The 13,354-nt window shown below is 36.9% G+C and overlaps 1 protein-coding gene across 5 annotated transcripts in view; it reads left to right on the plus strand.

Moving 5' to 3' along the window:
• The window catches only part of ADGRG6 (adhesion G protein-coupled receptor G6), a 140,652-nt gene that overhangs the window by 57,772 nt on the left and 69,526 nt on the right, over positions 1-13,354 (plus strand). For all 5 annotated transcript variants that reach the window (XM_024248994.3, XM_024248993.3, XM_024248991.3 and 2 more), the window contains exons 3-4: positions 6,996-7,337; positions 9,587-10,210. In XM_024248994.3, coding sequence (XP_024104762.1) covers positions 6,996-7,337; positions 9,587-10,210 — 966 coding nt within the window. The remainder of the gene's footprint in view (positions 1-6,995; positions 7,338-9,586; positions 10,211-13,354) is intronic.

Below are 13,354 nucleotides of genomic sequence, written 5' to 3' on the forward strand. Positions count from 1 at the left end.
AAGCCCCTCTGTTTCTCAAAAGTCTGGTTTTCTCTCATCTTTGTGCTCTACATTTTCTTTTCTTTTCTTTTATTTATTTATTTAATTTTTATTGAGACACAGTTTTGCTCTGTCACCCAGGCTGGAGTGTAGTGGTGTGATCTCAGCTCACTGAAACTTCCATCTCCTGGGTTCAAGCGATTCTCCTGCCTCAGCCTCCTGAGTAGCTGGGATTACAGGCATGTGCCACCAGGCCTGGCTAATTTTTGTATTTTTCATAGAGATGGGGTTTCACCATGTTGGCCAGGGTGGTCTTCAATTCCTGACCTCGTGATTCACCTCAGCCTCCCAAAGTGTTGGGATTACAGGCGTGAGCCACCGCGCCCAGCCTCTACATTTGCTCTCTAGCCCCTCAGGTTCCTGTATTTCCAAGTGGCCAAGGCAGCTGCTGCCTTTGAATTTCTATAATGTCATCATTCTTCTTTTTGTCATTCTCTGGTTATGTGTGTCTCTAACTTGAAATTCTCAGAGAAAGATAGCATTTGACTGATTAGCAAAGCCTGCAGTTTGGTTCCCTTCAGGTCAGGCATTTAACCCTTGGACCAAGTAGTATAAAGATGACAGCAAGAGCTGTGAGAGGAGACAGATCCTCTTGGGAGAAGTTGTGCCTATGAAGATTGAGTAGCTTCTGTAGTAAACTGTTATTTAAAGCAGTACTTGTCAGAGTTTAACTTGCTTATTAATCATCCGAGAATTTTGTTTAAATGCAAATTTTGTTTAGTAGGTCTGGGTGATTCTGTGTGTCAGCAAGCTCTCGGGTGATGCCGATGCTGCTTGTCTGAGGTCCTCCGGCCAAACAGAAAGGATTGTAAAGGCAAGGGTAGCAGAGGCGGTGCTTGGAGAGGGCTGAGAGGGCAGGAAGGAAATGAGGAGAATGGAGAATTTGTGGGTAAGAGACTGTCCAGAAGCAGTGTGTGCTCAGAGGCATCCAGCGCTGGAGAGGGTGAGCAAAATAAAAATGGAAGCCGCTTTAATATAAACACTGTGAAATTTTGTAAGTTCTTATCAGCTGAGTTCAGAGGCCTATGGATTTGTGAGCAAGAAGGTCCGCAGCTGGATTAATCCAGAGTTGGGGGTTTGCAGGAAGAGAATAAGGAACTTGAATGAATATGTTAACCAGGAGGTAGATTTGGTGATAGACCATGAAGTTTATGTTGTTTCAAATTATTCATTGCCTTTAGATTTTTTTTTTTTTAAGCTGGAAAAGCCTCAACCATTGCTTAAGAGAGAATAGTTTCCCATGAAAATATGTGTGGGTGTGTGTACATATGCATACCCATGTGCTTGTGTGTCTAAGCCTCTTGCAAGTGATATGTATCTACATAACAGGCTGACTCTGGAATGATTTACAACAGTTCATTTGTTTGGATCTTCAGAAAGTATTATCTTTTGCAGTCAGACATGGAATGTTCTCTTGCCAACGTGATTATGGAAAGACAGAACTCAAAGTTTAAACATTAACAGTATTACAGAAGAAAGAGATGTGTTTGAGGGTGTGGTGCATGTGGGTATCTTTGGAAATTCAAAAAATTGTCAGTCTTAATGATGCCTCATCAAGGAAACTTCAGTTCAACATCTTGTTCATTTTCTAGCAATGTCAAACTTAATTGAACTGATTCAAGTAAGCCGGTACCCTTTTGAACTCATGCTTAAGTCGTTGAAGTAGCTCCTTATTCAGGGTGTTTCCAAAGAACGTTTTGGGGTTGACCCATTACAGAGGGAAATGAAACAATTATCTGGTTGACTCAGGAAACCATTGTTTTAGGAGGAGTGTGTGAATGAACTGGTATCCTGGCATGTCTGTCAGAAGTTCTGGTAGGGGATTGGAATGACCAATGTGACCGTGCTTTAAGAAAGACCCTCCTCAAGTGTAGAAATGCTATTTTTGAGTGCAGAGCTTGAGGAGGAGTGGTGAGGGTGGTGGGGATGCTTGCCAAGTCTGTCACATTAACAGAATCACAGATGTCACAGCCAGATTGCGTTGGATTCCATGCCATCTTGAAAAATCTGGATAGTGGTCTGAAATCACTTAAAATAACTTACTTTGATGAAGTCGTCCATTTCTGCATATTATCAATCATTTAATACATGCCAGCATCTAAAATATTATTGATATTTTACATTCCAGTGATGTTACATCTGACAGCAATTTACTTAGATCTGGAGAAATGGTATGTGGCTATCCTGGCTCTTTACTGACTTAGGTATTAGAACTGATTCTAGAATTCTTAGTTGCTGGCCCTTAGGTTTAATTTTTAGAAGCTACCAAGACTACTAAATATTTTAAATGTTTTTAAGCAACAAATGAGCTTTTCATGTGTTAGAACTTAATATATCCTCATGGATAATTCAAATAATAACTGAATAAATGCAGACCAAGCAGGCAACTTAAGCTAAATTTTCTGGAGATCATTTTCACTGACCAGGTTTTTCTACAAGCTCATTAGCTGCAGTTTTATATATATTCAAGTAAAGTTCAAGATTTACTTAAATGAATTCATTTTGTTCACCATTTAACACAGTCTAGAAGAAGCAATTATTCAATATCATCCACAAATCTGTGTTGAAAGAAGCTAAAATTGATCTCCATTTTGATTTATCTCTTGGGATCTAAAATTCTTGTTTTAAAGAGATTTTAAAGAATAGGCATTTGGATTTTATAAAGAAGTACTTGTGGCAAAGGTAGAGTAAGAATCCAAATCTGAGATTTAAAAAAAAAGCCTCACAATGTAATGATTATTAAATCTATATCAAAATGTTATTTATCAATTGAATTAGGCTTTGGCATGACTGGAAAACTTTTCATTATAGATTAGAGTTTCATTGAAAAATAAACTTGTAAAAATACGCACAAGTAAATTACTGCTAAATATTTGTAAGCGTAGGCAAGAACTGAGGGTGGAATTTGGTTTGTTGTTTGTTTGGATTACTTGAAAACCTTGCTTTTATAAATTATATGTAAGAATATGTTACTATATCTGTCTTTGAGAACATATTGAGCCAGATGCTTTGAGTTGAGTAGCTTTTAGAATATGTGTTAATCCTGATTTTACCAATATCTCATTCAGTGGCTACTTCAGTAACCATCTAATTAGGTAGCCCTGACTCTTAAGAGAGAAGAAAGTAATGACTTACTAGGCTAGCTCATAGTATAGGAATCAATTAGCAGTGATATTTGACTACTCCAAATTGGAAAATTCAAAGCACTATATTTCATACTTCCTAATATTCTTTATTAAAATGTTTCCAAATGAGTTTCTTAAAATATGTTTATTTTAGGGCTATGAAACTATTTTTAAGAAATTGTCCATTTAAAAAATGTCTTTTAAAGAAGTACTTGAGCTCACCATTTTGTTCTGTGTTTTTTGTTTAACTGTGGCAACTTTTTTTTTTTTTTCCTAGAAAGATACTAGGCTTACATTCAGAAGTGCTGGTTTGAATTTTGGTGCTACTATCAATTAGATGTGTGACTTTGTGCGAGTTATGCAATCTATATTGGCCTCATTTGTTTCCTCTAAAGATAGAGGTGGTAATAATTCTCAGGGTTATTATAATGTTAAATGAGATATATGTGAAAGCTTGTTATTGTGAATTGCTCTGTAAGTATAAGGAAGAGGATGATACTGTGTCTAGTTTAATTGACATTTCATCTATTTAAGATAATTATTATTTAGTAGCACTATCTCTAAGTGCTGTCTAGCCACTGAAGGTAAGAATCATATGGAAGAATGTATCAAATGTTCTTCTGAATTCATGTTATGAGTATCATCTTTATCTCTTTTCTATCCCTCTGAGTGCCTAAGGAAAAAAGAGATTCTACTAAAGTAGTGTGCTGTTTTACCTCTCTTAAATTTTTAAGGCACTGATTTTGTGTTATAGTAATTATTAATAGCCAACACTTAACTAGTGCTAACTATGTCCCAGGTACAACTTCCAGGACTTTCCAATATTAATCCATGTTATCCTCCCAATAACTCTGGGAAGTGGTTGCTGTTATTATCACCAGTGTAAAGGTGGAGAAACTGAGGCACAGATAAATTAACTTGTTAAAGATTACACAGTCAGTGTTATCAGTCAAATTTAACTTCCTTACACCCTTGGGCAGGCATGGTGGCTCAGGCCAGTAATTGCAGTACTTCTGGAAGCCAAGGTGGGAGGATTGCTTGAGCCCAGTGTTTGAGGCTGCAGCGAGGGCCACTACACTCCAGCCTGGGTGACAGAGAGATACCCTGTCTCTCAAAAATAATAATGATAATAAATTTTCTTAAACCCTTTCTTCAGCTCTTAGGGAAGAATTTGGCAAAGATAATACATAGGATAAAGGATGTCATGCACATAACTTGGGTCTTAGATGTAAAGGATGGCATCTCTTCTTAGAGGAATGATGCTGCCTGTCTGCATGTTGAGATGACAGAGGTTGTTGCTTATTTTCGTTTATATTTTTAATTTTAATCTACAATGCCTATAACTGGATAGATTATTGTTAATTTACTAGGATTATTTCTCTCTCCTGAGCCCAAGGCAGAGTAACACAAAGCTGAACTTGTCAGAAAGTCCTAGCCATCTCAGTCCTGTGCTGTGAGTGATATAATTGGAAGAAACAGCCCAACACCCTACCCAAAGAGATGTTCCAGAGTGCTTGTACTCTATCTTCTTTTCAGACTTAGAATTTGTTTGACTTGGTTATACTGCATGGAGTCTTTCTTTAATTTAGGCATGGTTCCCTTCATTTAAGCTACTCATTTGTTCATAAATTTAGCAAATTTTATTGAAGATCTCCTATGTGCCAGGGGTGCTATGCGGTGCTGGAGAGTAGAATGGCAAATATGACAGTCACACACCCTCTGCTTGTTGAGTTTATAAAGTAGTGGAAGAAGATTTACAATAAGAAAATCATCTCACAAATGGAAGTAACACAAGTCCTCTGAATAGCGCTACAAAGCAGAGGAACATGATGCTCCAGGGATGGATAAGAGAAGGCACTTGGCAGACACTTGATAATCATCATTTATTTTGCATTGTCTGTCTTTGGTCTTGTAGAAGATGTCAGAGACTTAGGGAGGAAGAGCAGGAGGAGGGCAAGTTAAAAAGAATGGATGGGGACAGAGTTGGCAAGGTGAAACATTGAGTAATACAAGGTGGCCACAGAGAAGAGAAAAACCTCACTTGAGCAGTATAAAACATCGAATTAGTCCTTGAATATATCGCCATATCATAGAAGAGTAGTAGTATTTCTAGTAACTACCATTTTTCAAGAAATGTTATTGTATATGCATTCTAGTCAACTCAGTAGAAAAGGGAGGGATATAATAAATTTAGTTATTTTCATTAAAATATTTAAAGTATTTTATTGTTTGAAAGTTTATGTGTCCATTTAATGGCAATTTATCCAGTATTTTGGATAAATGAGATTACTGCCTTCATTTATATAAATATGTAAAAGCAATGTGAATATTAGTTGCAAAAGCATCTCTGGACAGGAAGATAGTAGACCTTGGTTTCTGATTCCAACTGGTGGATAAATAATAATTGAGAAGAACCTAACTGTTCTCATTAGTGAAAATGGGATAATAGCATTTCCCCTGTCTACCTCAGAAGGGTTTTTCTTTGGTTTTTCTTTATGTAATTCATTCAATTAATATTTATTGTGAACCTTATACTGAGAACAAATAGTGAGGAGCAGAGGAGACATGATCTTACATCTCATAGGACTTACATTCCATGGGAAAAACCAATATTCATTTACAATGGGTCTTCATTTTTCCATTCCTGTGACCTGCGGTGCTGTTCTCTAGTGTGCTCATGGCATGCTCCCTCATATCATTCAGTTGGATCTCTCCTCAAATGTCACCTCTTTGGAGAACTACCATCTGTAACATTCATTTCAGTCTCTCTTTATCCTTTGCTTTACTTTTCTTCCCCACCTTTATCTGTCATTATACTTGTGGTTACCTTTAGGTCCAACACTGAAGTATAAGAATCCTTTATCCAGCCGGGCGTGGTGGTGCACACCTGTAATCCTAGCTACTTGGGAGGCTGAGGCACTAGAATTGCTTGAACCTGGGAGGCAGAGGTTGCAGTGAGCCAGAATTATGCCACTTCCCCTCCAGCCTGGGCAACAGAGCGAGACAGTCTCAAAAAAAAAAAAAAAAAAAGATTCCTTTATACAGAAATTTTGTCTTTCCTGCTCATTGATATTGATATATATTATTTAGAATAGTGCTTAGCATATAATAGACTCACAATAAATATTTACTAAATGAATGAGTAAATGAGATGAGCCCACAAGCATATAATTACAAACTGTGACAAACAAATGGGATAAGTGAACGTATTTTCAAAACTATAAATAATCCATGTTTGCAAGATGATGCTATTTATTTGAATTTCAGAAAAAAAAATACAGTCTGCCAGAAGATAGCTTATTATTTTTTTGTATTGGTAGCTTTCTATTAAATTATTTATTTTCTAAGAGTTTCTCTTCCTTTATATCCATGATTTGTAATATTGAGCACTATCTTTATGGTTCTATAACCCCCGCCACCTCAGTTCAGTTACTCTCTAGAGTGGGGATTCTTAGCCTGGGTCAGTGAACCTTTGTGAAATTCACTGTTGCCTCCTGAGGCCTCATTGTACTCCTTGAAATTGTGTGTAATGTGTGTGGCCCCTGCTCATTTTACTGGAGAGAGTTCGTATAACAGATTTTCAGACGGTATAACCGCCGAAGTTTAAGAATCATTGCATTAAAATTTTTTATTTCTCTTTTACTTTTTGTTGCTCTATTGATAGTTCTTTTTCTCCTCAAGAAGGTTTCATTTTCCATTTATTTTTTATGGTTGTATGTTGGTTTTTTTAAATATTTACTGCTTAATTGTCCCCAGTGTGTGGTATTCTCGGTTTATTGCATGCATCTGAACCCAGCCCTTCTCTCTGTCTCTCTTTTGTCTGGCCAGCAGTGTGGGGATGTGCCAACTGCCGAGTGGTTTTGTCCAACCCTTCTGGGACTTTTACTTCTCCATGCTACCCTAACGACTACCCGAACAGCCAGGCTTGCGTGTGGACGCTCCGAGCCCCCACCGGTTATATCATTCAGATAACATTTAACGACTTTGACATTGAAGAAGCTCCCAATTGCATTTATGACTCATTATCCCTTGATAATGGAGAGAGCCAGACTAAATTTTGTGGAGCAACTGCCAAAGGCCTATCATTTAACTCAAGTGCGAATGAGATGCATGTGTCCTTTTCAAGTGACTTTAGCATCCAGAAGAAAGGTTTCAATGCCAGCTACATCAGAGGTATGTAAACCAAAGGCAATGCCAACCTTCTGCTTTTATTTGACATGTTCTGCAGTAAACACAAGGACCAGAAGACAGAGTTATGCTCTTTTATGTGAATGTGAATGATTAGGATTGGGATTTAAGGGCAAGAATCTGTTAATATACTCTGAGCATTCTTGTTAGCAAAATATAATTAGCAGATCCAAAATCTGGTTACAGTAGAGTTGAATTCTTTTATATTGTTTATATGTGCAACATTTAAAGCCTGCTTGGAAGACACTGTAGATATTCCACGGCTAATAATTAAAATCTGTAATTCTAACATCTCTCCACTGAAAATTTAAAACATCCCTATTTAGAAATCATTTTATTTTGGGTTTTATGATGTTATCCTTTTAAGGAACTATGGTAGGGAACAAATACAGAAAATGAACAGTAAATTTTTAACAAGCTCTTAACAGTTTAAGCTAATAACACAGCTTGAGGAAAGCCCCCTGAAAATGGCTAATTGAATGAAATAAGGCATATTTTTATTAAATATGTTTTCTATATTCTGGCACAACATAACATTTAAATAATCTTTCTCTCTAAAACCTATGTTTCCCTAAAGAAACTCAAGCTTCAATATGATGAGACTTAGTTATACTGGTTTTTTTTTCTTCTGTGCTAAGTAAAAACAAACAGAAAGGTACAACTATAAAAATGACTATTATGATTTAGTTATACTTTTTTTCTTCTGAACTTTCTAAATAAAAACAGAAAGGTACAACTATGAAAATGACTGACCCTCACTATTATAAATTGTGTTTTTTGATTGTGGAGTTATTTATTTGTGTTTGCCATGGTTAAAACACACATGCTTAAATTTTTCAAAATATTTTAAATTTTTCAAAATAATGTTTTAAAAATGATAAAATATAGGACATTGGAAAACAAAAAAATCAAATTAGAATTATCTGTACAAATGCCACCCAGCCATAACCACTAATAAAATGTTGATGGAGATATTTATTTCTAGGCTTTTAATTATAACAATGCATGTGGAATACTGGTTCATATTGTTTGTGTCTCTTTGCATAAGTGAACTATAAACTGCTTTATATTTAAAAAGTAGACTAAAGTCCATGATTCCTTTAAATTCTATCATAGATTTTTACTAGAATAGTTATACTAAAATGATGTTTTATTATAGAATTATTCTTGATGTACTGAATATTAAAATATATTCAAACTGTTTTTCATATGAAACCCATATTAAAAAGTATTTTTGAGGAGAAATACTTCTTTCTCAAATTAGTTTCACAATGGCTATTATATTAGCATAGGGCTAAATCTATTGTATTATGTAATAATTTTGCATGTATCATGGATTAGGCGAATACATTTTTATGAATTTATTGCACATCTATTACAATAATAGTACTTGCTATTTATTGCTGTGGTACTGGCACTGCTCTGTGCTTTGGACATATTAACTTATTTAATTCTTATTGACCGTATATGCAATAGGTGCCATTGTTGCCCATTTTACAGATAAGACAAAGGTAGAGAGAGATGAAATAACATACCCAGGGTCACATGGCCACTACCCAGAAGAGCTGGAGTAGGAAACTCCATGGTCTGCCCTTTATTACTCAAAAACTGGCTTATATGCCTGGATACCTTAAATCTCCACTTTGTTTGACTTTTCACTAGACTCCCTCTCCTTAATAGAATTATTTTTGTATTTGTTCCTAAAACAGCCTGATGATGGCGGAAAAAATAGGAGGATGTAGAGTGTCTGAGAGGGAGATGGCAGTACAGGAATGTTTGGAAAGAGTGAAAAGTAATCATTAATGAAAATGAGAACTATTATTTATGTTTAGAAATCACTTGAAAAATAGTATTTTTGAAAATCTTAATGTATAAACAAAGCCTTCCTGAAACCAGTTATTTCTTTAATTAGGTAGTTGGGGTTTTTAAATTGTTAATTTCTTAGTTTCAGGATTAAAAAATACTTATCAACTTTGCTGGCTGTAACTCAAAAGTTTAGGTGTGAGATCCAATCATGACTAGAGATGAAATGAGTAGAATTTCATATTATTACTGATATCAGATGATTGGTAATGGGCTGGTGACAGAGGATGGATGAGTAAGAGGGGAGGGATGGGGCAAATGGTAGGTAAAAGTTAACTAGTAGAAAGCGATGGAGGGCTTGATGTTTTGCATCACATTAGTCTGTGTTCTGAAGTTAACAGGTTTATCTTTCTTGTTATGTTTTGTCCTAGTTGCCGTGTCCTTAAGGAATCAAAAGGTCATTTTACCCCAGACATCGGATGCTTACCAGGTATCTGTTGCAAAAAGCATCTCCATTCCAGAACTCAGTGCTTTCACACTCTGCTTTGAAGCAACCAAAGTTGGCCATGAAGACAGTGATTGGACAGCTTTCTCCTACTCAAATGCATCCTTCACACAATTGCTCAGTTTTGGAAAGGCCAAGAGTGGCTACTTTCTATCCATTTCTGATTCAAAATGTTTGCTGAACAATGCATTACCTGTCAAGGAAAAAGAAGACATTTTTGCAGAAAGCTTTGAGCAGCTCTGCCTTGTTTGGAATAATTCTTTGGGCTCTATTGGTGTAAATTTCAAAAGAAACTATGAAACAGTTCCATGTGATTCTACCGTTAGTAAAGTTATTCCTGGGAATGGGAAATTGTTGTTGGGCTCCAATCAAAATGAAATTGTCTCTCTAAAAGGGGACATTTATAACTTTCGACTTTGGAATTTTACCATGAATGCCAAAATCCTCTCCAACCTCAGCTGTAATGTGAAAGGGAATGTAGTCGACTGGCAAAATGACTTCTGGAATATCCCAAACCTAGCTCTGAAAGCTGAAAGCAACCTAAGCTGTGGTGAGTTTGTAGCGTATTCCTTTTTTTTTTTTTTTAGCATTATTCTATGAATATGATCGTCAACAAAGAATTATACATAAACACAAATGTATGTGTATGTATATTCACACGTATAGACATATATATATGTTGTCATTAAAAAGCTCTTAATTTTTAAAATGTCATCTGCTCAGCTCTTATAGCACACATTTGATTATAAGCCATGCATACTCCATCAACACATTTGGTTTTACCATTCTTAAGTTTTCCCTATGTCATAAAATATCACAGAGTTTATCACTAATATAACAACAGTTATAATTGTGGAATCTCAAATACAAATGTTAACACTAGGCTTGAAACAAAAGAAATTAATAAGTAAGTTATTGGTATTTTTTTTTGAGACAGAGTCTCACTGTGTTGCCCAGGCTGGAGTGCAGTGGGGCGATCTTGGCTCAGTGCAAACTCTACCTCCTGGGTTTAAGAAATTCTCATGCCTCAGCCTCCCAAGTATCTGGGACCACAGGCGTGCACCACCACACCCAGCTAATTTTTGTATTTTTTTTAAAATAGAGATGGGGTTTCATCATGTTGGCTAGGCTGGTCTCAAACTCCTGACCTCAAGTGGTCCACCTATCTCAGCCTCCCAAAGTGGTGGGGTTACAGGCGTGAGCCATCCTGCCTGGCCTGTTACTGTTTTATTTGTTTTTTTTTTTTTTTGAGACAGAGTCTCGCTCTGCTGCCCAGGCTGGAGTGCAGTGGCATGAGATCTCAGCTCACTGCAAGCTCCACCTCCCAGGTTCACGCCATTCTCCTGCCTCAGCCTCTCGAGTAGCTGGGACTACAGGTGCCCACCACCATGCCCGTCTAATTTTTTGTATTTTTAGTAGAGACGGGGTTTCACTGTGTTAGCCAGGATGGTCTCAATCTCCTGACCTCGTGATCGGCCCACCTTGGCCTCCCAGAATCTTAGGATTACAGTCATGAGCCACCGTGCCCGGCCCAGTTACTGTTTTTAATCACAAAGGTGATATAGTAATAAACTGATCTTTATCATCCTGGAATTAAATTTCAATTGGATGACTTAAATAAACAACCATCACCTAAAAGAATAGTATTTACTCAGCCAGTATTAAATATCAAAACTGTCCATTTTATATAAAATCTTAATCAGAAATTATCCATTTTTTCTTTGAACATTTTTCTCCATTTTTTAAAAATGAGGATTTATAGTTTGTTTCAACTACTGTGCTGTCTCTGGTTCTTCTTCGTGAGACTGTAAATGTGCTATTATTGGAAGTAGCTAAATGCAGAATATTTTGAGAAATAATTCTGTGTGATAAAAATTGTATTAAAATAGATCTCCACCTAATATTCTCCATTTATACAAGTTAATTCTGGAAGCCTTTATTTTATTATAGGACTCATTCAAACACTAAAAGTAGAAGTTTCATTATCAACTTTAAATGTCATATGACTAAATCTAAGGCAGTGATAATATATACATTTTAGTCACAGACAACTTTCAATTAAAAAGGAGAAGGAGGAGCTTAGTATTCAAAAGTAATTTGTATATGACTTTGGAGGGAAGTTTACTGGGAATTTGTTCCCATACTTTGAGCAAAGTAGCACCCTTATGATGACTCAAGGCCACCCCCCCCAATTTCTCAGACCCATGCCTGCCCTTCTGGCCTGAGAACTCCCATTACCCACCTGTTCGTGTGGTCCATGGCACTCCTACAGGTGGTGGAAAGGCTATGAAGTGATATCATTTGAAAGATATTTCCTTGCAGGATGTTGGAAAGTAGATAAACCACAACCCTGTTCCACAAGGGAACTGCAGAGCTTTATAGGAGCTGGTGGTGTTCCCTAAGATCTTCTCTCAGTGTTAGGATAGCTAGAAAGGACCTTCAGGGACTTCTTGAGAAGTCTTTTATCAGAGAAGAAATTGAGAAAGTCAGGTGTGTATGTTTGCTGTGGGACAGTGAAGAATAAGGAGAGGGAATGGTGCACTTCCTTCATTCTGGGTGACTGTCTTTAACTCAGGGGTCTCTTTTTACCATATACTGGGACATTATTAAAAAGTCATAATATACACCATTCTAATATCTGCCTTTTTATGGGACAATATTTTGAAGATGTCAGCAACCAAAACAAATATGGCTATGATAATAATTGCTAATACTTAAATTATATTTAAATTGAACACACATTTTGTACTAAATGTCATTTTAAGTGCTTAACACATATTGATTGATTACCTACACCAGAGACCCCATGTTACGGGTTCTATAATTGACCCTATTTTGCAAATAAGGAACGTAAGGCACATGGAGATTAACTAACTTACCCAGTGTCACTTAATTAGTAAGTGGCCAAGCCAGGATTGGAACTTGGAAAGTTTAGTATTAGAGCTGTGCTCTTCTAACCAGTATAAATTAGACTGTCATTCATCATAAACAGGATTAGATATGAGATTTAGTACCAGGATAGGCAAGCTCATTCTTGCCCAGGGGAGAAGTATGAAGGTCCAAGAGCCATCTCTCTGGCCAGCAGTGTATTCTGTGAGAAAACACTAGGTTTGCAGTGTGTTAACATATTTGTTTCAAACAAACAATATTTGTTTCCCACAATACTTCCTGGATACCTAACTGTGAAAAAGTATGATTCAGTTTTACAGGGATTCCTAAGCTTCTCTAAGAATTTCTCTAGACCAGAGGTTGGCAAATTAGGGCCTGTAACAGGCCATGCATTTTTGTTTGTTTGTTTAGAGACAGGGTTTCACTCTGTCCCCCAGGGTGGACTATAGTGGTGCCATCAGAGATCACTATAACCTTGAACTTCTGGGCTCAAGTGATCCTCCTACTTCAGCTCTCCTGAGTAGGTAGGACATCAGTGTGCACCACCATGCCCAGCTAATTTTTTAAAACATTTATTGTAGAGATGAGGTCTCACCATGTTGTCAAGGCTGGTCTGGAACTCCTGGCCCCATGTGATCCTCCCTCCTCAGCCTCCCAAAGTGGTGGGATTACAGGCATGAGGGATTGTGCCCAGCACACGTTTTTTTAATACTTGTTTTTCTTGGTTGGGGTCTTACTATGTTGCCCAGACTGGCCTCAAACTCCTGGGCTAAAGCAGTCTTCTAATCTCAGCCTTCTGAGTAGC

The sequence above is a fragment of the Pongo abelii genome, chromosome 5 (genome assembly GCF_028885655.2).
Source record: "Pongo abelii isolate AG06213 chromosome 5, NHGRI_mPonAbe1-v2.0_pri, whole genome shotgun sequence".
Classification (NCBI taxonomy): Eukaryota; Metazoa; Chordata; class Mammalia; order Primates; family Hominidae; genus Pongo; species Pongo abelii.